Genomic DNA, 25,902 nt, shown 5'->3' with positions numbered 1-25,902 from the left:
TTCTGATATGTCATGCTATGTTGAAGGGTAATGGGGCACAATGGATGGAGAATCATCTTCAATGCCAGGAAGGCTTGGGCTCAAGTCCCATTTTTGATACATTCTGACTTTGTGATACTAGTCAAATAACTTAATCTCTCATTATTCTAGGCAATTCTTTAAGACTAAAAGTTGCAGAGAAAATGCAAACATCCACTGGTAGTGGGGTCTTCACCATGAACTGCCTACACTAGTGAAGTTTCACAGGTTCATTCCCAATCCTCCCATCCTTAGGAAGAAACCACTTTTACTATGGGGAAGGCCTTTCCTCATTTCTGGACTTCAAAGCTGGCCTATCACCTATAAGGAGAATTTATAACAAGCTATTATATTATGGTAAACAGTTTCTGGACCTCAAGGGAACAGAGGTGAGTAACATAAATGAATTTAATGAAATTCAGGAAAAATTATAGAATGTAACATTAAAAATAAAATAATTTCTACTGAAATTTGTCATAGCATATAAAATTAATTACATTTTTGACTATAATATTTTTATGGTTGGTAAAAAGTCAGAATGACTTACTTGTTTTCCTTGCAGTCCTTGAGGTCCCCTTGGTCCCACCGGACCCTATAACAAACAAAAGGTAAATTCCATTATTTTTATAACAATTCTCTAAAATACATTTAAACAATTCTAGCTTAAGACTGAAAGAATAAGGCTTTGATCGTCAATGATTATGACAACTTGAGACTTCCCTTCTGGACAGATCTCAGGACTAGAATGAAACTAAAGTGAGAAAGGTGGAATTTAAATTAGGAGTAAACAAAAACAGAGGGCCAATAATTGGAGAGAAGTGAAAACTTCAGGATAATACTTGGGATGATTTCTACATATGTCATCAGTGTCACAAAGAAAAATGAATAGTATACCCTTAAACACCCAATATATTTGATACTGGGAGACGTGCATAGCTACAGACCAGTTTAGCTAAAACAAACATCAGAAGTTTTATGTTTTGTTTTGTTTTATCTTGTTCTTTTTTTTTTTTAACATCTGGGCATGCAGAAAGTAGTTCCTGACATCTTAACTCTTCAGTTCTTCATCTATGATACAGATAATGATGTTGTGGTTTAAATCAGCAAATTCAAAGGACTGAGTTGGATCATTTCAAAGCTTATGTTATTGTCTACAAGAACATAGTATCCAAAAGATTTGGTGTTTGGATAATGTCTCAAAGGACTTTTAAATATGGTATAATCAAAGTAACTCTTTCTAACCTATATATTTAATAATAATGGTGGTGGTGATGGGCGTTCTTCAGTGTATCTGAAATCTCACCAATGTGGATACTTTTTGTGTCAATGCAGATCAGATATTATCAGACACTATCTTCCCATCCTGTTTGACTCGTTCCATGTCCTCCCACAAATTCTCAACAATTAAACCCAATATGTTAGGGGTCCTATTATAGGTCTTTTGTTTAAACAATAGGACTGATCATCAATTACCCCTACTTTATACTTGTTGAATGACCAACCCATTTTCTTTTCCAGTCATTTATTAGGTTGATATATTTTATTCAATTTCTTGAATATAAGGTATTATTATAACTATTTTGGAAGCCTAGTTATTTATACCCATTATCTGTCTGTCTATCTATCTATCTATCCATCCATTGCCCTTTGATTGACCCACAATATTGATTCTCCCCATCTTTGTGAAGTTTCATGATTTGCAGCCATTTAGTGGTATCACTAAAAGAAGAATAGCATAGAGTAGATAAAGTATTGGAATGAAAGTCTAGATATTCAATATCTACTTTATAGGGTTGTTGTAAGGGAAGCACTTTGCAAAACAATGTCTTGTCCACTGTACCACCTAGCTGCCTTCATACTAAATAATACCAAATACCAGTACCAAAAATGAAAGAATTCATCATGAAACTATTCCTCATCTTCCAATTTATTATTATTTCCCCTACAAAATTAGTTTACAATCCTTCTAAAATACTTTTGCATGTGCTTTGGCATAACCTTTTTTCTACCCTGATAGAACATAAGCTCCTTGAGATGAGGGATTTTCATTTTTTTTTTTACTTTGTATCCATCACCCAATATGTATCTGGAACATGGTAGGGACTTTAAAAATATTTTTTGACTGATGCATGGATTGATCATCTAGAGACCATGCACTTCATATTTAGCTAGGCTGGTCCTCAGAAAGAAGACACAGCCTATCACTGGAAACATATTCTGGAACTCTTTTAGAATGGTAGAACCTATCTGTCAGTGTTTGAGCTCTGCTGACATACCATTTAAGAACCTAGGATTGCCTTCTAATTACAATAATAATTATTATCATTATTATTATAGAAAAATCATTCTCATTTTATTTGATGTTGTTCAGATGGAAACACTCTTAGTAAAGCTCTCTAACCTGCTATTATTCTTCTATACGTGGGGTGGCTAGGTGGTGCAGCACATAGAGCACAGCCCCTGAAGTTAGGAGAACCTGAGTTCAAATCTCCCCTCAGACATTAGCTGTCTTACTAGCTGGGCAAAACCACAACTGCTTTAAACACCCAGTCCCATCTCCAGTCATCCTGATATACATCTTGCCACTGGACCCAGATGGCTCTGGAGGAGAACTTGAGGTTGGTGACCTTGCACAGCCCTCCCTCACTTAAATCCAATTCAGTGCAAGTCATGACATCACCCTGATGTCATGGTCCTCTTTGAGAATGAAAGACAAACAAGATCTTTCATGCTTAACATTTCATGAACTCCTAGACAGATGAATAAAGTAACAGCTTTTGTAGTTGAACAAAAGCATCAGGTATTATTATTATTATTATTATTACTTTGGGATGGCATTCAGATTGAAATAGTTTGGGACAAGTTGCTATCCTGGTAGTGTTTCATATATGATTTTCATCTACTTGCCCATATTTTTAAAGTTTTCATTTGATGTAGCTTGGAGATTATTGGTATTAGTGATGGCAACCTGTTAAAATACTGCTCTTAAGTTTTTATGAATCAATGTTATGTCTGAGTAATTATAGGCAACAGTTTGGTTTATGATAATGGCCTAAATATAATACAATTTATTGGTTGTATTTTTCAAGATATTTTGAGGTTTCCATTTTTAGGATGGGAAGTTGTCACATGTAAATTTCTTTTAAAATAGTGAGTTTCTGATGTATAATTTTAATCTGGACTAGGTCATATTTGCTAGGTATTTGGTACAAGGTGCTTTTTTAATAGATTACAGGGACTTGGCACGACCTCCATCATTTTCTTGCATAATCTATGTCAATCAGTAAATCCAGACTATATAATGATAACCCTTGGGTAATTTCTGGTGAAACTGTCTTAATACTGTATTATCATCATAAAACCCCTCCATTTACACAAACAAATCCACATGACTCAATCGTTTGTCCAAAGCTCCTTTGTTAACATATTATTGGTTGAGTCCATGTGGATGTCACCCCTGGAGAACTTTTTTATTCTAATTTTGAGTCTTAGTCATTTTATGAGCTCCATCCTGAGATAATCAACTTTCAGTTATATTCAAAAAATCCAAGGGCATCTATACTCCTACGTTTCTAGATTTCTGCCTGGTCTTTATAGCTATAATAGGGATTTAGGGAACAAAAAATTTCTACTGTCCATCTTTTTGGTTGGCATTTCCTTATTTTGCTGTTGTCTCAAGTGGCCCCTACTTCCCCAACATCTATAATGCTTTGGATTTTGATGGGGTGGTGGTAGTGGTTGTTTCTATTATAATTATTTTTACATCCTATCCAAGATTAGAATCAAAAGATCCACTATGGGCAACAAAATATCTCCATAACCACACATTTTGGCATCGTGATAACAAAATAACCTGTTATTGTACTAAATATTTACCATAAATTTGCTATATATTCCATTCAATAAAATCAATCATTTGTTTTAGGATTATATAGATACAGTAACTTTGCATGACTTGATGTTTTCAATGTGTCATTCTGTCTTTATTGTCCTCAACAACAAAAAAATGTATATGTCTACGTATATGTTTGTATGTATTCATTAACGTATGTATGCATGATTCAAACTTCTCAATGAAATGTAAAATGATATTTAAATCAGGGGACAGCTAGATGGCACAGTGGATAAAGCACCAGCCCTGGATTCAGTAGGACCTGAGTTCAAATCTGGTCTCAGTCACTTGATACTACTAGCTAGTAGTGTGTGTGTGTGACAATAAGACATATATTAATGAGACATATATTCAAATGAATAATATTGTATGGCTATAAGACATAAATCACTATAGTCTCAAAAAAATAAATGTAGTTAAGGATCACCCAAAAGGCAATGGAGCAACTCGTGGTAGACAAGGGTGGATTACAAAGAATTGTGCAAGAGAAGCTGTGTAAAGGATGTCATCATGGAAGTGTATTTCCATGACTGAAAAAGAAGGTAGGCCATTCTCATAGACAGCACACATACTCAATAAGCATTTATTAGGCATCTACTATGTGCCAAGCACTGTGCTAGGCCTTGAGAATTCAAATACAAAGAAACAATTTCTACTTAAAAAGAACTTAGATTGTAAAGGGAGAAACAGCAAGTATTGTATATATGTAAATATATACAGAGTAAATATAAAGTCAATAAACATAAATCTTTACTGAGTAGTTAAATACAAGGTTTGAGGAAGGGCACTAGAAGCTGGGAGGATCCAGTGGTAGCTTCATAATATGAAAAAATTGCAAGGAAGTCCCCTTTGAGCTGAGGAGATGCCCTTTGGTGAACCTACTGGAGGATTTGGATGAATTGCACAGATCGAGCAGGCATGCTGGTCAATATCTTCCAATACTCTAATATTCTATCTCCTGCCTATATGTCTTTACACAAGAAGTCTTCCTCATCTGCAATTTACCCTGTCCCTATTGAACTTCATAGAATACTTACCTTGATTCAAAGCACAACTCTTGCTTACTTGAGACTGTCATGATCTGCCCCACCTTCAGTTAGGACCACTCTCTCTTAAAATTAGATTGTATATGCTGTGTACTTATTTACATGTAAATATATTGTACCCCACCTGCCAGTACAATGTACAATTACAATTCTTGAGGGCAGATATTGCTCAATTTTTATATTTGTTTCCCCAAAGACTAGAACAATTTGCACAAAATAGGAATATTTGTTGACATTAATTTAACTGCTTAATAAATGTTGAAAGGAACTGAAATGTGTGATATAAAAGTGACTCGGTGCATTATTTCTCTTCATTTTCTTTGTATATCTTTTGCATTAATTTCTCTGTATACATGTTCTTCCTCTATTTCCCTAGTAGAACATTTGGTCCAAGAGGTCAGGGATACTTTTGTTTCTTGCTTTTGCATCTCCAGTGCCCAGCACAGTGTCTGACACATAGCAGGTACTTCATAAATGTTTATTGAATCAATTTGATTTAAAGTAAATTGGAAGAAATGTCCACATCCATTAGAATATGAACTCCTTGAGAAGAGGGACTGTCTTGCCTTTTCGCTTGTATCCCCAATTCTTACCATAGTGCTTTGCACAGAGAATGCAGTTAATAAATGATTTATTCATTCATTCATTCATCACAAATCTAGTGGGGTATTAGAAAATATCACAACCACTACCAAAAAACATTTATTATGTGCCTATGGGAACTTAGGTTAAAGGATTTAGATTTGGAATATTCTTTTCGAGAACATTTAGCTCAACTACATAATTTAATAGATAAGGAAATGGAGGTTGATGGGTGTTAAGATGTTCATGTTTACACAGGTAGTATTTTTCATAGATGATGTCTAGGTTCTGATGGAGATACAAATATTAGATGACAGAATACTCTAAATTCTTATGGCCTATTTAGTATGATTATTTTATTGACAATCCTCAATTACATCTGCTTCGTTGAAAGAATGGAAGCCTTAATAGTGGAAAGGAAGGAGGTAATTTTGAACCATGGATTATTAAGGATGGAGAGAGGATAATATGTGTATGGTATTACAATGGGAAATTTTGGGAAACCACAAGGACACTAGTCATCTGGAAAAGTGCTTCCAAATACAAAGAAATAAATACAAAATACCAAGAGAAGAAATAGGGAAGTACAAAGATTACATAGACAAATTTTACTTGTGTTAAAATTTTGCCAAGGTCTGGCCCTGGTCAGCATCATCTATTTTTTCATTACTGAGCTCAGAAAAGATAAAGGGAAACAAATAAATTTAAACAAAAAAAATTAAAGGAAAATTAAATAAATACTAACACCACCAATAATTGTAGTTACATAGCTTGGTATTAGAATTTGTGCAGACCCATTTGTCATTTGTACATTGTTATCTATTAACTAGATAGTTAATCTAGTCAAGTCTATCTCTTCACATATGTTTCTCTCCACCCCCAAATTATCTATAGATACTTACCACAGAACCAGGCATCAGTCCCATCTGACTTCCAAGTCCAGATTTTTCATCCAAACCAGCCATCTGAGCTGAAAATGGCTGCAAAGGTGAAAAAAATTAATATTATCCTCAAAGAAAAAGAAAAAAACACACACATACAGTTCCAGATTTTATTTTTTAGTTAAGAAAACCCTGAAAATTTCTATGAATTCCCTTTGTAGGAATAGCTCATTTTCAAACCATTTAAAATTAAAAACTCAAGAAAAAGGGAATGTGATATATCATTTACATTGGTGTTGTTTGTAGAAAGGATCACTTTTCCTTTCCATTAGAGTACAGAGTGCTCTCAAAATATATAATTTAGCATGTTGATTCAGAATTTAGTGCAAAGTCCGACAGTTAATGAAATCATCAGCTTTTCTTAAAGGTAGTTAGCTTGTCTAAATGATGACAATTTTATCCAATTTTGTATGTCTATAATCTTACTACACACTGGTTATATCATTTCACTTGACAGAAAACATTATTAGACTAAACTTTGAGAGATATGACTAAAATCTTGGGATTGAGTGATCCAAAATTTAGGTCAAGACACTTTGGATTATTTTACTTGTCACTGTCTTAGATATGGTCAGTAAAGTTTGATTTCTTAGATGAAAGGTGAAAATAAGTTTGTTCTTGTTCTTGTTCTCACTTCACAAAAATCATTGCAATATCAAAGAACTGAAAGCTTTTATTTGTAGTTCAAATTGAGCCTGGTATTTGATATGACCAAATTTTCACTAAATGCATTTTTCTTTTTCTTCACAGCAATATTGGCTCCCAGATGTCAGTTTTATTTAAATATTTAAAGTAAGTAAAGAGCCAAAGATCACGATCACCAAGAAAACATGGATTCTCATTAAAGGTTGGTAGTCATACTTCTATTCAAAGTCACATTTCAGCACTCAAGGGGGCCCATGTGACAAGTTGTTCCACAACTTGTCCACAATTCCTCTATAAACTGTCAATATAAAATCTTCAGATTTATGATAGTCCAAACTCCAACCCTGAAATTAAAAAAAAATCATTCTATATAATCTTCCAACAATCAAGTTCCATCATTACTTTTCATGTGTGAAAAAAAGCAAAATATAATTAAGTATGGAATACACTCTCTTTCTTCTGGTATCTTCTCTCCTACATGGTAATGGATTAGCCTGATTCTCCTGGGCATACCCCAAAACTTATTTTTGCCTTATCATGTTACTGTAAGAGTTGCTATGCCTGGAACTAATCTGAGAGGAAGCATGTTTAGGGCAGGGTGGAGTAATGTTGGAAGGCAAATCCAGGTGCCAGTTTGGGTGTCCATAGCACCAGTTCCTCAATAGTCTGTAAGAAAGGTCTATCTGCATTCACTTTTATGAAAGCATGCCTTTTACTTAAAATGCAAAATCATAGTTCCACTACAGGACTTGACGAGAAAAGACAAGATGGAATTTCTTAACATTATTCAGAGAAGTCCATAGTTAGTGACTTCTTACGATATAGAAAAGCCAAGTTGAATATGATATGTTTGTAATCAAGTTTTAGGGAAATACCAAAAAACTGGAAGAAATTGAGGCAATAGCAACGTGATATGTGCTATGACATATTTGCCAGCAATCTGTTTTTATGTTACATTAAATGTTTTGTTATTCCTGATAATAGTTTTTAATTTACCTGATTGTACACATGCCCTTATTATCATACTTACAAGGAATACAGGTTACCAAAAAGAAAATCTAATGCTTTAATGGTTCAAAAATTCTATGCTAAACACTATAGATAGCACCTACACCAATATAGATTAGAAGATAGTCTTCATAAAATGCTACAGACTCGGGGGCAGCTAGGTGGCACAGTGGATTAAACACTGGCCTTGTAGTCAGGAGGACCTGAGTTCAAATCCAGCCTCAGACACTTGACATTTACTAGTTGTGTGACCCTAGGCAAGTCACTTAACACTCATTGCCCCACAAAAAAAAAAATGCTATAGACTCTAGATCTAGCAACAGGTGGTCAACTTTCTGGTAATGTGCCTGAACCATTTTAAATAGGCTGGTCCTTAGAGAAACAAATTAATCTGAATTTGAAACCCTTGTCTCTTGGTAGGACATACCAAAATTTGAAAACTACATCATAATAATAGTGCACATTTTTGACTCATAAAATACTTATTACATAGCAATACCTAGAAAGTACAAGTATTATTATTCCCGTTCTATAGACAAGGAAGGTGAGTCTCATAGAGATTAAGCACAGCTAGGAATTATCAGTGCTATGACTCCTAAGTTTCTATTAAAGTACAATGCCTTTCAAATTCCATAGTGTGATAAGCTATCATAGTAGGAAAAACTCTAACAAATATGTAACAAAGAAAAGATATGCTTAAACATGGTTAGTCTTTCATATAAATACAACATACCCTGCTGATGCCATCTGGCCCTGGGTGAGATGGATGTCCTGGGGGTCCGGGGGCACCAGGTTGGCCAGGAATTCCAGGCTCTCCATCAATTCCCTGTGGACCACGTGCACCCTAGAAAACAAGAGAGGAAAAATAACAATTGGTTTCCCACACTTGAATGGGGGAGAAAAGCTAACAGATCAGTTTTCTTCATGGAGAGCATATGGCTATTGGTAGATATTTACAGAAATAAATTGGCATTCATACAGTTTGCCCCATCACCATTTTACAGAGCTTCTATTATTGGAAGAACAATTTAGGCAAGAAATTTGCTATTAAATACATTTATGGAAAGACTTTTAATATCCAATAAATCAATCAGCAATAATTTATTAAGTGTTTCTTATGTGCCAGGCAGTATGCCAAGGATGGGGAACATAAAGAAAAAGAAAACTCGGTCCATGATATTGAAGGGTTTACATTACAATGGAAAAGACAACACATACGTTTATAGGTATCTTGAAGATAGATATAAAAGAGATAAATGGTAGCCTTAAAGAAGAAAATCTTGACAGATTGGAAAGCTAAGGAAAAGTTCCTGAAGAATGAAGCTTGAACTGAGTCATGAAGAAAGTCTTGGATTCTCAAAGGCCAAGATGAAGAGGGTTAACATCTGAGCATGGAAGGCAGCTAGTGTGAAGGCAGGGAGATGAGAGATGAAGCATTTTATGTGTGTGTGACACAGCAAATAGACCAGCATGGATGAACAGTAGTGTGTGGAGGAGAATAACATATAAAAGTCTGGAAATGACAGGAAGGTTCAGGCTGTGAAGAATTTTACATAAACAGAGTGTAACCATTGAAATGACGCCACCTGCTGGAGATTTTCTGTAGCAGAGCGCCACCATGAGGTGAAGGCCTCTGAGGGCAAGCCATGTCGTCAAGGTCCTTAGCATCAGGAAGTGACGTTTGCTCGTGGGTACTGTCTATCAAGGCTACCAGCCAATCAACTTGAGGAGCCTCCCATTTCTGGGAGGAGGACATAAAGTAGGAAGCAGATGCTGAGGGGTTCTGTCTCTTTTGGTTCCTGACCTCGCCATGGTGGGTCGGATGATGGGGTCTCTTAGAAATAGTTAGATTTTTACCTTTCTCTATGATCCTAATGCTCTTTGATAAATACTTAAACATTTAAATACTCTTGCTAAAGCTTATAATTTATTGGTGACCACTCATTAGATTTTAGATAGTTTAGCTAGAATTTTAGCCTTACAAGAGGATTTAATTTTATTGTGAACATGCTAGAGACAGGATCATAATTTCAGTGAACTATTATAGTGGTGGTGTTTTTAGCCCCTTGTACTCATCTCTTCATACATTTTATGATACTAATGTTACCTTTTTACTTGATTTTATAATTCATTAAAGTTTGGAAACTGGTTCTGGAGAGATGAATTGTCATATATCCAGACCACAGACCAATGTCTTTCTTTCTCTCCATTGCTATTTGTTACCCTGGCCTCTGATGATATACAGACAAGAATGTCTCACAGATTCCAGCCCAAAGCCGTGAAATGATACAGACTCTTCTTCCCTTCTTTTCTTTCTTTTTTGCCACATTAATTTATTATTAATCTCAAAATTATAGATTTAGGAACAAAAAAAAATAACACCTTTTCTTCCCACCAATTATTGTTCTAGGGTCTCTGAAAAAAAAATTTTAAAGAGAAGCTGGTGAATTTATGTCACAGATGAGACTGTATTTGGGGGGTGGACTAGAAAGACATTTAGTAATATAGTATTTCATAGAGCAAGTTAGGATTTTGTGACATTGGTGGGTGATAAGGTACTCAATGAGCAAGCAAGGACAAAGACATAGTCTTTCCTCTAGACATGCCTCAAGAAAATTATAGTTCTTGTGTCTTTAGTCCTAATCCTAAATTATTCATCTGAGCCTCAGTCTTCTTACATATATCTTTCAATACACTTCACTAATATCATAAAATTTGTGCATAAACTATCTTTCATTTGTGCTGGCATACCACATTACCAGTGTGGCATAGTGGCTACAAAGTCAGCCTTGAAGTAAAGAAAAACTGAATTTAAATTCTGTGTCTGACACATACTGGTTGTGTAACCCTAGACAAGTCACTTAACCTCACAGCATTTGAGATAACTCTCCAAGACTGTAAATTGCAGAGATGTGACCTTGCATTATTAGAAGGAGTTTCACTATCTCAGTAAAATCACAGGTTCAATCTCAATTCCTATCCCTTCTACATAACCATACATTTAGAGAGCATTTGCTACTAAATAGTGGGAAATTTACAGGAAAAAGAAAGTACCTATTTAGCCTCCAAAAATTTGCCTTTTAAACCCAATATAACTACCTTAAATCCTTTACCATATGATGTACAATTTTGCTATTCAGAGTATTAACTTCACATAGTTAACTGATTCTCTTTTGTGCATCATTTGCTTCACTATAATACTTCTAGGATACTCTTCCTAAACTGCTTAAATCCTATCTCCATTCAATTCATATTCTCAACTAAATTCATTTAAATTTGATTATATTTTCATCTTATTATTAACCAGAATCCAACTAGCCCAGTGATCAATAGAAAAAAAGTATAGTGACACAAAGTCCAGTCTAGCCTTTCAGAGGAGAGACCAATCATAACTGTGCAAAATTCCACATTTCAGTCATACAGAAATATCCCTGTATACACCCCTCATAAGTGTGTTCTACATTTTCACTTTCATTTTTTAAAATCTTAAAACTTAGCTTTTAATATTAAGATTATAACAAGTAAGTTAAAAAACAATATGAATTTTTTATGATAAAAGAAAAGACGATAGTTAGAAGGTAACTGGTAGTTCAAAGAAAAAAAATAGAGGAGGGAAACCTCCTGATGTGAGACAAGAGAAAACATAGAACATCAATTGTCAAAGAGAAAGCATTCCATTAATTTATTACTTGGTGGGGGGGGGGCGGCAGCTAGGTGGCACAGTGGATAAAGTACTGGCCCTGCATTCAGGAGGACCTGAGTTCAAATCCGACCTCAGACATTTGATAATTATTAGCTGTGTCACCCTGGGCAAATCACTTAACCCCCACTGCCCCACAAAAATAAATTAATAAATAACAATTTATTACTTGGTATATTGTTGGAGAGAAGAAAACTCATCCGGGAGAAGTAGAAGTAGTAAAAGTAGGTGGTTCAAGTCTTATAGTCTTGAAAATGGTTAAACAAGACTTAAGTAGAATATGAATGTTTTAGTACCTGCTAATGCTGCCAAACACATAATAAATCAATTTGCTTCTCATAGTTGACTTGAGAATTTGGACAAGAAATCTATTCCATCTATGCTAAATAAAAATTCAGATTACTGAATTAATCAAACTGGCTAGTCTCTACCTGATAGAAAAGATAAGAGTCTGTGAAACCCATATTTGTGTTTTCTTTCTATAATTTCTTAGGAAAGCATTCAGCTTCCTAGGAAATGAAATACTTTTTGTCAGCAGTTGTTTCTAAAAACTGACAATTCAGTGAAGTATCTATTATGGGCCCATAACACCCCAGAACTTTTCTGGGGCACATCAAAGAACCTTCTCCTTGAGAAACTAATCCAAAGGACAGACACACCTAAAGAGATAAGTGGAACCAGATTGGACTGAGCTACCTTTGGGACCTCCACCCTTCATTCTAGTCTCCCTCAACCCTGGGGAGATAAGTTTGGGTGTGCCTGCTTGCTTTGAGTCCCGAGGAGATGGCTTCAGAAATCTGCAGTCACCCTCATGCAACTCCTCCAGCCACCACCAGTGGGGGGTGGTCCTCCCTCACTAAGGGAACTTTCCACAGTCAGATGATCACCCCCATCAGTCCTCTGTAAAAGTGCCTGCCTGTCTCCTGCTCGAGGAGATTGGTATCTCAGAGCCACGCTCTGTGCCATGCCTTCTCCCCATGAGAAGTCCAAGGACTTCTTTCATGGTTTCCCTTCCCTTCCCTTTCCCTTCCTCAGCCCTGAAATAAACTACCATCTTCTTCTAACTGCTTTTGTGTGCAAGAGGGTATAATTCTTTAAAGAGGAATTCCTAAGGACCCCAAACTCCTACCCTTATTACCCTACCCAAACCCCCAAGCCTATTTTCCCCATTACAGTATCTTCTTTATACATAAAGGTTCACATTGATATTTAAACAGCCAAGTACAAATATGTGTGTGTGTATGTGTGTGTGTGTGTGTGTGTGTGTGTGTGTATAGAGACAGACAGACAGATAGAATCAGAATCAAGTGGAATATAATTATAAAATTACTAAGGCAAGAAGGAAAGTCCTGCTTATTCCCTTAAATGGCTGGACTTTTAGACACTAAAAAATTAGTTACAATTGTCATCACAAATATATGTATATATACATATATGTATGTATGTGTGTGTGTGTATATATATATATATACATATATATATATATATGTATGTATCCTTTAGTATTTGGTTTGCATATAGTTATTTGCATGTTGTCTCCCCCATTAGATTGTAACTTCCTCAAAGACAAGAACTTTCTTTTATTTTTCAATGTATTCCCAGCAATTAGCACTGTGACTGACACATACTAGGTGCTTAATAAATGCTTATTGACTGGTAACTGATTACATCATTTGCTGGATACTATTACTTAGCAGTAATTAGGTATTACAATATACATAAAGTAAAATACAATATATAATCCCTGCTTCCAAGGAGCTTTCACCTTGAAAGACAAAAAATAATGCACCTAGAAATATAGCACTTGATATTATTCTCCATCACCAAAGTAGAGGGAAGTTTGGCGAGCTATAGAAATAGACATTATCCTTCCCTATGCTACTATTTGGGAAAGACGTTGTCTGGAAGACTGATCTGTAAATATGCTTTTCAAACAGACCCAAATTAAAGCTTTTGTCATGCCAAGCCTTGTTTAAAAAATATAGGCTACCAGAGCTACAGAACTGGGATTTTGGAAAAAGAAAAAATCCTAAATGAGAAAATGACTGTTATAAAATTACTCTGGAGTGACCCTAGTTAAAAGATTATTTTTAATACTAACAAAAAGAGGGGCAGCTAGGTGGCGCAGTGGATAGAGCACCGGCCCTGGAGTCAGGAGTACCTGAGTTCAAATCCGGCCTCAGACACTTAACACTTACTGACTGTGTGACCCTGGGCAAGTCACTTAACCCCAACTGCCTCACTTAAAAAATAATAATAATAACAAAAAGGGTTTACTTAATAAATCCATGGGGTATATCAACTGATAATCTTTGGAGGTATAATGGATGATTCTGAAACCCATTTTTTTGTTTTTGTTTGTTGTTGTTGTTGTTGTTGTTGTTTTGTGAGGCAATTGGGGTTAAGTGACTTGCCCAGGGTCACACAGCCAGTAAATGTTAAGTGTCTGAGGCCTGATTTGAACTCAGGTACTACTGATTCCAGGGCCAGTGCTCTATCCACTGCGCCATCTACCTGCCCCTTGAAACCCATTTTTTAATGAAAGTTTCAGAATAACTAATGTGAAGACTAGAAATTAGAAATTGTATATTCTCATTCTAAAAGTAAACAAATAATTGCTCATTTCTATTTATGTTTACATTTAATTAAATACAATGCCACAAGGCACACACATTCACTATTGTTTCCCTAGTACAATTTAACACTAAGTAATAAAAAGAATATCCCAAAATTTGCCACTAGATGGCAACATTTAAACATCCATCGTTGATAAACTAGCTCAATCGTATTTGGGTAAATAGAATCACTGAGAATTGACTACAGAAAAATACAATCATAAAAAAAAAGTGAGGGATGCAATCAAGAAATTCTATTTCACTGCTCTTATTCTAGCTTGCTCACCATTGCTTTTTGGACTTTCCCTTTTTCAGATAGTCACATGAATAGTCAAGCCCCAACAAATTGAGTATCTACCTAACCTGGAGTAAGTAGGTAAGTAGTAACCTTTAGAAAGCAAACCTACCAATTTAAAGGGTTCAATAGAAATAAATGTGATGTTTAATATAGTCTTAGAGGTCTCTCATAGCATTCAATACATAGCTTTTATTTTGAATTCAGCACGAGGCAGACAGTTTGGTCTCTGAAGCTTCAAGACTTTTAGAGGTTGCCTGGGCAGTATGTATAGCGTATACAGTATTGTATATGGCACAGTATAGTATAGTATCAAATATTATAAGTATAGTACCTCAAGTAAAATATTCTGTACTTTACCCATCCTCACTATCATGATCAAGGACCTCTTCAGAATTAGCTCAGTGACAAGTACTGTTATAATTCCCTTCCCTCCTCCTCTCCAGTACCACAGTTTTAAGCATAACTGGCAAATATAATGTATAACAGAAAAAGAGAATTAGGGCTAGGGAATAGATTGGAAGAGAGGAGGAATTTGGGAACTTGAGACAATGAACACTTAATTTCCCACACTGGAGATCATGGGATGTAGACATAAACTCATACATACATACACACACACACATACACACACACACACACACACACACACATCCTTTTCACAGTCTGAGGAAAGATATATTTTCAAACTTGGTGCATTACTTTGGGATTTTCCCCCATGGCTCAGAAATTCATCCTTGGGATAACCTCTTCATCCTGCAAGATCCAATTGATGGGGGCAGCTAGGTGGCGCAGTGGAAGAGCACTGGCCCTGGATTCAGGAGGACCTGAGTTCAAATCCGGCCTCAGACCCTTGACATTTACTAGCTGTGTGACCCTGGGCAAGTCACTTAACCCCCATTGCTTCACACACACACACCCCCCCCCAAAGAAAAGAAATAAATGTTTCAAATGGAAAACATTAAAAAAAAAAAGATCCAGTTGATGTAGGAGGTAAAAAAGGGGTTAATAGAAAAAAACCTAAGACCCAAGCTCTAATTTAGATCTGAGCTCTAAGAGGGATTCAGACCACAGTTAATGGATAACTTAAGACTTCAGTCTTCATTAATACAAATCAAGGCCTGGGTTCTCACTACCCCAACATTAATCAGTACCCATAACAAGAACATACAGAGGCAGATCATAGAGATCTTAACTATAACAATGATACACTGACAGGGTATAGAAATTCAAACTGATAAATGAAAATATTTTGAAACTAGCCATGGGAATCAAAAAGTGACATGCACAGAAAAAGCCAAATTTGTCCCCAGATTCACCTTATGACATATAAACCCTAAAAACACACCTCCAGGCAAAAAGGTACCATCCTCAGATTTGGCTCAAGCCCCCAGGAACTCCAAATTAGGAAAAGCCTTCCTCTGTACTTCCCTAAGGTAGAGATTATAATGAGACTGATAATCAATTTATCCATACTATAAATATAACTATCTTTCCTTTCCCTATTCGAGAGATACCTTTCTACTTTTCTGGTTCTCTCCCTGTGGTCACTCACAATATTGCAACAAAACTTGGGAAACTGAGTCACTGAGTCTTGTAATTCTTTTGGGATGACTCATGATCAATTTGAGCCTAATTCCATCCCACATCACAGTCAGTCTTCATACTCACACCTCATCACTACCCTGTTCCTCTCTGATTAGAGGGCAGAGACATGAACTCCAAAAGCTCTATTTAAGGAGGGGATTTGGCACAGACATCTTATTTCCCACCCAGTTGCCCTATTTTGGGACTTCACAGCCTTTTCTACCATACCACTCCTTCATAGCTTCCTTTTGTGCCTTGTCTTCCCCTATTAGATTGTAAACTCCTTGAGGGCAGGGTGTGTCTTTTTTGTATTGCATATAGTATACACTTAATAAATGTTGACTATTTGGCATTATGTTAAACAGCAGACAAAAATTTTCACAATTTCACAAGCAGAGTCATAACATCAGCAGCTAGGTGGAACATTGAATGAGTGCTGAGTCTGGAGTCAAGAACACACGAGTTCAAATCCAGCCTCAGAAACTGATTAGCTGTGTGACCTTAGACAAGTCACTTCACCTCTGTCTCAGTTTCCTCAACTGTAAAATGGAGAGTATAATAGCATCTACCCCCACCGAGTTGTCCAGAAGATCAAATAAGATAATATATGTAAACCACTTAGCACAGTGCCTAGCACAGAGTAAGCATTTTTTGGTTTTTTTGTTGTTGTTTTTTTGGTGACGCAAATGGGGTTAAGTGACTTGCCTAGAGTCACACAGCTAGTAAGTGTCAAGTGTCTGAGGCCGGATTTGAACTCAGGTCCTCCTGAATTCAGGGCTGGTGCTCTATCCACTGCGCCACCTAGCTGCCCCTCAGAGTAAGCATTAATAAAAATTTGGCCCTTCCCTAGTCTTTGAAGACAAAAGAACAAGAAAAAGTGGGGAGGAAGTTTGAATTGCAGCAGAAAAGGCTTTAACCAATTGCACCCCTTCCTCTTTTCTCTTCAATTGACCATTTAACATAAGGTATAACCTCTTTTCAGGCTCAAACTCCAATTCCCCTACCCCTCCCTTTTTTCTTTAACATTTTGCTTGGTGCAGTAAACAGAGAATTGGCCTTGAAACCAACACCTGGGGTCAAATCCTGCCTCTGGCACATACAAGCTGTGTGACTCTGAAGAATTCACTTTCCTTCTCAGCATACTGGGCAGCTCTATCAGATTGCAGAGAAAGTGCTTAGGTAGAAGTAGTTTTTCACTTTCTAATTCCCCTACCAGTAAAATCACAGGTACAGTCCTTTTCTCTACCCTAACATTTCACTTATGGAAGTGGAGGAGCTTATGGGTTAAAACCAGGAAACAGAGAGAACTGCCTCCCTGCAACCAATCTTGCAAATTCAATTCAGACTTGGGCCCCAAGAGAATGCTGGCTATTGTTGGAGCTAACATATTTATGGAGAGTTAAATGAGGCCTCACATCCATAGCTACAAAACCCCATTCCATATGAACACATGCTTGCTAATCAGCTGAAACCATCTTTGCTAGAAGGAGCATGAGCATACTCTACTTAAGTAGACTCTTATTCGTTCAGGTCCCTGACAAGAACAGGGAAAACCCGGATCTGAGAAACTATGGCAAAACAAGAGGCCAGACCAATATGGGGTAGCCTGGTATCAGATATTCTAGAGCAACAGTTCTCAAAGTGTGGGCCAGGGACAACTGAGAATCCCTGTGACCCTTTCAGGGGTATCTGTGAAGTCAAAACTACTTCTGTAATATTAAGATGCTTTAACTTTTGGGGGGGGAGGGGCAATGAGGATTAAGTGACTTGCCCAGGGTCACATAGCTAGTAAGTGTCAAGTGTCTGAGGCTGGATTTGAACTCAGGTCCTCTTGAATCCAAGGCCAGTGCTTTATCCACTGCACCACCTAGCTGCCCCACTCTAACTTCTAATATGGTAAGTGTTGATAGAGATAATCCTCATAAACAAAAACTTTTTGGGTAGCCCTCAGTAATTTCTAATGCTATAAAGGGGTCCTTGTGAAGGGGGGGATGGATTTAACTGATCAAATTGATTATGAGGTGTCCTAAGGAATTACAAGACTCAGTGACTCAGTTTCCCTGGTTTTATTAGAATACTTGTGAGGCCACAGGGAGAACACCATAGTTAAAAAAAGAAAAGGAATCTCCAATAGGGGGATGAAAATGGTTATATTTATAGTGAAAAAAAGTAGGTTATCTTCTCATTATCTTAATCTCCTCCTTAAAGAGGTAGATGGGAGGTCTTATTCTAATTTGGACTTCCCAGGGTCCTAAGATAACCCCTGAAGCAGGTACCTTTTCCCTTGGAGGTGTGTTTTTGGGATTTACATGTCATAAGGTGAACCTAAGGACACATATGGTCCTTTCTGTGCACGTTCCTAAAGACATGCTTAAACTTGTCAAAGCTAGAGGGTCTCTGTGTTTTTGATATCTCTTTACTTAAGATCTGGTTTCTAGGTGTCCTGTCATCTAGGGATATTAATGGCTATTAATGGTTAATGGTCCCTACTTACTGTCTCTGTTGATGGTTATTGGTTAATAGGGACTTTAATCCTCTTAGTCACAGTACTCTTTTTTTTTTTTAGCAACAAACATTTATTTTATTTTTTCCAGTTACATGTAAGGGTAGTTTTCAACATTCATTTTCATAAGGTTTAGAGTTCCAAATTTTTCTCCTTCCCTCCCTCCCTTTCCTCTCCCCTCCACAAGATCACAACCAGGTTATATATGTACAATCCACAAGTGTTCTTTTTATCAGTTCTTTCTATGGGGGTGAATAGTATGCTTCCTCATTAGTTCCTTGGGATTGTCCTGGATCATTGCATTGCTGAGAGTAGTTAAGTCATTCACAATTGCTCATTGAACAATACTGCTGTCACTATGCACAATGTCCTCCCAGCTCTGCTCACTTCATTATACATCAATGTTCATTAGTCTTTCCAGGTTTTGGGGGGATCATACTGTTTGTCATTTCCTGTAGCACAAAACCATTCCACTACAATCCTATAGACAGCTTTTTCCATCATTCCTCAATTGATGGACATTCCCTTGATTCTCAATTCTTAGCCTCCACCAAGAGTTGCTATAAATAATTTTGTTTTGTGCAATTTTCCCCCTTTTCTCTTTTTCATGATTACTATTATTAACTGTTTCCCTTCCATCCTATTCCCTTCCCCATGATATTTATTCTATTATCCATCTTCTTTCATCCTATCATTCTTCAAAAGGGCTTTGCCTCTGTCTGTCCCCTCCCCCACTCTGCCCTTCCTTCTTTTGCCCCTCTCTCTTTATCCCCTTCCCCATCTATTTTCCTGCAGGGTTAGAGAGATCACTCCACCCAATTGAGTGTGTACATTATTCCCTCCTTGATCCAATTCTAATGAGATTGAGGTCTTTGAGCCAGTTCTGAAGAGTGTTAGGCTCATTTACTGCCCAGATTGAATAGATTACTCCATCCAGTTGGGTGTGTCTATTAGTCCCTCCTTGAGGCTGCTCTGATGAGTTTAAGGTCTTTGAGAGCCTTTTCTGATGAGTGTAAAATTCATTTACTGCCCTTTTCCTCTCCCATCTCTTCCCTCTACTCCATAAGTCTTTTCCTGTTTCTTTCATGTAGGATTTCACCTCTGCCCTTCCCCCTCCCCCAGTGAATTCCCTTCACCCCTCAATTTAAACCTAAAGATGTCATCACCTAACTAGGTGACACAGTGGACAAAGCATCACCCCTGGACCCAGGGAGATCCCAGCCAAAACCCAGCCTCAAACACAAGACAGTTGCCCACCGTATGACCCCAGGCATGTCCCCCAGCTCCAATTTTTTATGGTTATCTAGGGTCTTGTATTTGGAAGTCAAATTTGCCATTCAGTTCAGGTCTTTTCATCACAAATATCTGGAAGTCTTCTTTTTCATTCAAGTCCCATTTTTTCTGCTGAAAGATTATGCTGAGTTTTGCTGGGTAGGTGATTCTTGGTTGTAATCCCATTTCCTTTGCCCTCTGGAATATCATATTCCATGCCCTCCGGTCCTTTAATGTAGAAGCTGCTAGATCTTGTGTTATCCTGACTGGGGCTCCACAGTACTTGAATTCTTTCTTTTTGGCAGCTTGCAGTATTTTCTCCTTGACCTGAGAGCTCTGGAATTTGGCTATAATATTCCTAGGAGTTTTCCTTTTGGGATCTCTTTCTGGAGGTGATTGGTGGATTCTTTCAATTTCTATTTTAGCTGCTTCTTCTAGAATTTCAGGGCAATTTTCCCCGAGAATATCTTGGAAGATGATGTCTAAGCTCTTTCCTTGATCATGATTTTCAGGTAGACCAATAATTTTCAAGTTATCTCTCCTGGACCTATTTTCCAGGTCAGCAGTTTTTCCCAGAAGATATTTCACATTGCCCTCTATTTTTTTATTCATTTGGATTTGCTTTATTGTGTCTTGGTGTCTCATAAAGTCACTGGCTTCCATTTGTTCAATCCTAATTCTTAGGCAATTATTTTCATCAGAGAGCTTTTGTACCTCCTTTTCCATTTGGCCAATTTGACTTTTCAAATTTGACTTTTTTTTCTCATGTCTTTCCTGCATCACCCTCATTTCTCTTTCCATTTTTTCCTCTACCTCTCTAACTTTATCTTCAAAGTCCTTTTTGAGCACCTCTATGGTCTGAGACCAATTCATATTTTTCTTGGAAGCTTTAGATATAGGGGCCCTGATGTTGACATCTTCCTCTGAGGGTGCCCCTTGATCTCCCTTGTTACTGAAGAAACTTTCTATGGTCCTCACCTTTCTCTGTCTGCTCATCTTGGAAGATCAGAAGGAGGGCGCTGCTGTGCTGAGACAGGAGTCAAGCCCAACCCCACAGTTACCCTGACACAGAGCCAGTCCCTCTAAATCAGCTGAAGTACCAGTGTTGTCTGGAGCTAAGCTCACAGTCTGGTGAGAGGGCTGAGCCCTGGGCAGGGGGGAGACTACAGGGGTCTATGCTGGTGCTGAGTCAGAACTTGGGTTTTTCACCCCTGCTGAGAACCAGGAGGTAGCTTGAGTAGCAGTGGCCCAGGTGGGGGAGGGGCACAGGCTCGTAGGACCTAACAACCACAACACACAAAGCTGGTTGTTTAGCAAATTGACCTGGGGTCATCTACGGACCAGGGAACAGTCCAGGTGAGTGAAGAACCTGATCCTCCTTAAATCATACCACCTGGGACTTCTTAAGCTTGAGATACTACAGCCTGGAAACAGTGCCCCACTTTAAGGAGCTAAAAGTCAAGTAAAAGAAAGGTTACAATACTCTTGATAAGAACACATACCTTAGTTTCTCTATTAACCCTTTTAGGTACTATTGATAAGGACTCAAGCCTCAGTTTATCTGTTAACCCTTTTAGCCTCCTCCATCACTTGGATCACAAAGTTTGAAAACTGTTGTTCTATTTCATTGAACGATGTTGCACCACAATGTTTGTGTGCTGTTGCTACTCTCTAGCCTCAGATGGGGAATAGGATTGATACCAACCCTATCTTGTTTCCTCTCACAAAAGTAAAGCTGTTGGCCAGTGAGTGATTCAAAAGAATCCTACAAGCAATATCATGACTAAGGGCAGACATTCAAGGACAAAATGTGAAGACATGTATGTGGTGTGAACTGAGGGCTACTAGATAGGCCTCTCTTCCCATCTCCACACCATGTTGCCCGTGCCCATATTGCTATCATGTGGTTTTATGGCATGGGGTATAGAACATGGGACTTACAGTTGGGAAGACTAGAGTTCAAATCCTGCTTCAGACCCTGATTGGCTATATGACCCTGGACAAGTTACTTAACCTATGTGTATATCAGTTTCCTTATCTATAAAATGAGGACAATAATATAACCTTCTTTGCATGGCTGTTGTGAAAATAAAATTAAATGATATGTTCAAAGTGCTTTAAAACCTTAAATGCTAGTTGTCCCCACCACTGCCTCCGCTGCAGCCATCATCATCATCCTCATCTTCCTCCCACCAGAAAATTAAACTCTGCCCCTTGGAAGCCAGGCTCTGACTAGCAAGTTTTCATCTCCCATGCCATCATACTTCTTCTCAGACATCTCCGCACTATGACACCTAGCAAGTCCTCCCTTCTCTTTCTAGTTCTCTTTTATGTGCTGTTTACCCCCATTAGGATGTAAGCACTTTTAAGGCACTATTTTGCTTGATAGTGATTGTATCCCCAGGACTTAGGGCAGTGTCCAAAAAGCACTTAATAAAGGCTTCTAATACTACATTTCTATCCTTGAACAAAATATATCACATTTTTCTAGATACTATATCTAAAATTGCACTATTATCAATTCATTCTTTTGGGATAACCACTTGGTTGTCTCTTCTGTCATTTTTTAAAATGCAAAGAAATGTTTCTAAGGTTACCATATTAAATTGCTTACTGGAAAATGGTCTACTGCTCATTAATGGGAGAAACCTGGAATAGTATAAGAGTCCTTGGAGTGTAGTACAGAGGTCCATATGAAGGGGAGGCAGGGAGGTAGGTACAGGAGACAGAGTAGGAAGGTCTTGATAAAGCGGAAAGGGTAAAAAAAAAGAAGAGTATTTAAGGTCCAGTTATCCTTTCCATATCAGGGGGTTTAGGGGTGCAGCACCCCTACAATTTGGAAAATCTACATAAAAATGTTGGCCCTCTCTCCATATCAGAGAAGACTGAATTATTATGGTTTTTAAAATAAACTATGTTGACATTATACAATACTACACCTATATGTTGTGCATTTCTCAGTTTCTAAACTTTTTTTTGTGTCATCTGCTGCCCTTCATGTGTTGTCTGCAGCTTCCACAAAACTACCCCCAAAAATCCCCACTTAATTTCTCATGCTGACAAGTGATATATCAAAGCCATGATAGGGAAAGTCACAATGTGGAAAGGATAACTGTCTTTTTTTTTCTAGAATCATTACTGATGAGCAGAGGCTCTAATAAGAAAGGAAGACAGTTCTGTTGGACATTATATACATCATAATAAGTCTTCAGTTCTTGCACTAGGCAGATGCCGGCAAAGACTGAGATATGGCAATGGGCTTCATATATCAAGATTTAATTTAGTAACTGCAGATAGATCTATCATATTGGTTTCTGGAGCAGGTTAGGTGAATAGGCACTTAGGGTGTTGAAATAGGTAGTAGTAGAGGTGATAGATAATGAGTCAAAATATTGACCTAGAAAGCTATTACTCTGGTGACTGACTGTGGGAAGAATAAGATATGGAATAAGTTTTGTTAGTTTCTGGGAAATGTGTTCATGTGATTCATTCCTTTTCTTAGCTCATTTCCCCACTACACACATATTTGGGGGTCAAAAATTGGTACAGTTGCAGATGATTCTCTTATGTAGACATATCCTAGAGAAGATAAAACTTTAAATGCTGTCATGGATAAATAATAGCATTACTCATCAGAATATCCTATAATTTAACCTGTAGAGAGTATATCATGGAATTGTGAAAAGTCTGGTTATTTGTTGTAAGGAAACAAGAAGAAAAGGAATCAGACTCCCTAAGGACTCGAGTATTGGTTCTGTATATACGCTGGGACAGTAGTTACAAACCCTTTAATCTTTATTGTATCTATTCCTTGGCTTAAATTCAAGAGACAGAAGTGGATCATTTTACCCTAAAGGCTTTAGTTTTGTCCCAGCAAGAACTTTTGGGGGAAAAACCCCTCCCTGTAATAGCATCATGGTTTTTGACCTACTAAATACTTAGGGTTACTGGGAAAATCACAAAATTTAGTTTATAACTGGACTTGAAAGAACTTGAATAATTATTCTTTTTCCTCTTTTGTTTTCACCTTGCAGTTAATCCTGCTGAATAGAAATGTCACCTGTATGGGTCAGCATTATAACATATTCTTGACAATATCCATTTCTTATCACATCTAAAAGCAGTTCAGTGTATTAATAATTTCCCTTCTCATATTCTTTTTTGTTACTTTGAAATGAGCTCTCAAGGATCTAGCATATATCATTTATGTATATCTTATAAATACCCTTTTTGTTCATAGGAAAAGGGGTTGGACCTATGATTTTATTAGGGTGCGGGAACTCCTGGTGGTGAAACTCCATTTACCAATATAGATCACTACTTCTTTATAAATCAATGAATTAGATGTTTGAGGAACTGAGAAGTTAAATGATTTGTCTAAGGTCATACATCCAGTGACCAAAATGCATAAACACTGAATAAATCATTGGAATTTAAGGCAGAACCATGTCTGCATAACCACTACAAACAAAGAGTAACTTGAAATGTTTAATGGGATAAGACAGAGGACTAGAAATAAGTACCACGGTTAGGACCACTGAAAATGTTCCAGGCTTGTCTGGCATGGGAAGATGTCTAACAGGACAAAGTCATTTGGTAACTTACAGGTCTGCCTTTAGGGCCTCGTTCTCCTCTTGGTCCTTGAGATCCTGGAGGTCCCTAAATATAACATAAAGAAACTGATGTCATATGAAGGTACATACATTTAATACAACACAAAGCTAAAAATTAAACCTCTATTTGATGTAATAAAAATGGAAAAAACATTCTTTTTTATTTAGACAATTTTCAAAATGCAGAAAATAAAACATATGTGCATGTGGTGGTAGCCCATCATTTTTTTTTTTTTGCAGGGCAATGAGGGTTAAGTGACTTGCCCAGGGTCACACAGCTAGTAAGTGTTAAGTGTCTGAGGCTGGATTTGAACTCAGGTACTCCTGACTCCAGGGCCGGTGCTCTATCCACTGCGCCACCTAGCTGCCCCCCCCATCATTTCTTAAGAATGTTCTAAATCTATTTTCTTCAGTCTATTAACATGGTCTGTCAATATAGCAATGCCACTGGCAGAGACTTTAAAGAAGCAGTAGATTCCATCATGGACCTCACTGATTAAAATAGCAAAAGAAAATGACTGCTGTTATAATTAAAAGTTACCCATGCAAAAATTCTCAGGGCCAATCTGTTACTGTGCATATAATCACAAGATATATAAAAATGCCTCAAAAGATGAATATATTGTATCACTATTAAATTATTAGGTTCAAATCTCAAAAATTAGAGAAAACGAAAAGTCCAAACCCTCAGTTGTTGTCTCCTATTTGACACACACCAAAGTAGAGTTGTTGAAATTCTCAATGGGAAATTGACAAAATATTTAACCAACTAATGACTTTTAGCTCTCCAAAGTTTTTTTAAATAATTCATCACGCCTTATCACTTACTTGTGGATGGAATACCCACTTCACTTTCCAAATATTATAATTGCTATAGTTTCCCATTCAAAAGTAGTTTAAGATCCATGACTTTATTCATGTGGATATTCCTTCCAGCTCATACCTTGGTTCATAGTTTCTGGAATTTCACCCCAAATCTCCCACTGCTAAATGAAACTAACTGTTAATGAGCATTTGAGAGCATATTTAGGCTGCTCCTCGGGGACAGATATTAAGCCTATATATGGAACCTATATATTCTAGCAGGACCATCCCAAACTTGTGCTCAGCTGGCATATTCATTGAGAACCCAAGAGCATCTCCATGCCATGATAAAATTTCAGAAAAGGACTTTTGTAGAGGATG

The 25,902-nt window shown here is 37.2% G+C and overlaps 1 protein-coding gene across 1 annotated transcript in view; it reads right to left on the bottom strand.

The window, feature by feature from the left end:
- The window catches only part of COL5A2 (collagen type V alpha 2 chain), a 201,670-nt gene that overhangs the window by 69,153 nt on the left and 106,615 nt on the right, over nucleotides 1–25,902 (bottom strand). Inside the window, 4 exon segments of the mRNA XM_043998231.1 lie at nucleotides 566–610; nucleotides 6,441–6,518; nucleotides 8,866–8,976; nucleotides 24,710–24,763. Coding sequence (XP_043854166.1) covers nucleotides 566–610; nucleotides 6,441–6,518; nucleotides 8,866–8,976; nucleotides 24,710–24,763 — 288 coding nt within the window.

The sequence above is a fragment of the Dromiciops gliroides genome, chromosome 3 (assembly GCF_019393635.1).
Source record: "Dromiciops gliroides isolate mDroGli1 chromosome 3, mDroGli1.pri, whole genome shotgun sequence".
Lineage (NCBI taxonomy): Eukaryota > Metazoa > Chordata > Mammalia > Microbiotheria > Microbiotheriidae > Dromiciops > Dromiciops gliroides.
Note: the sequence above shows the minus strand (reverse complement) of the source record. Positions and strands in the feature narration are given on the sequence as shown.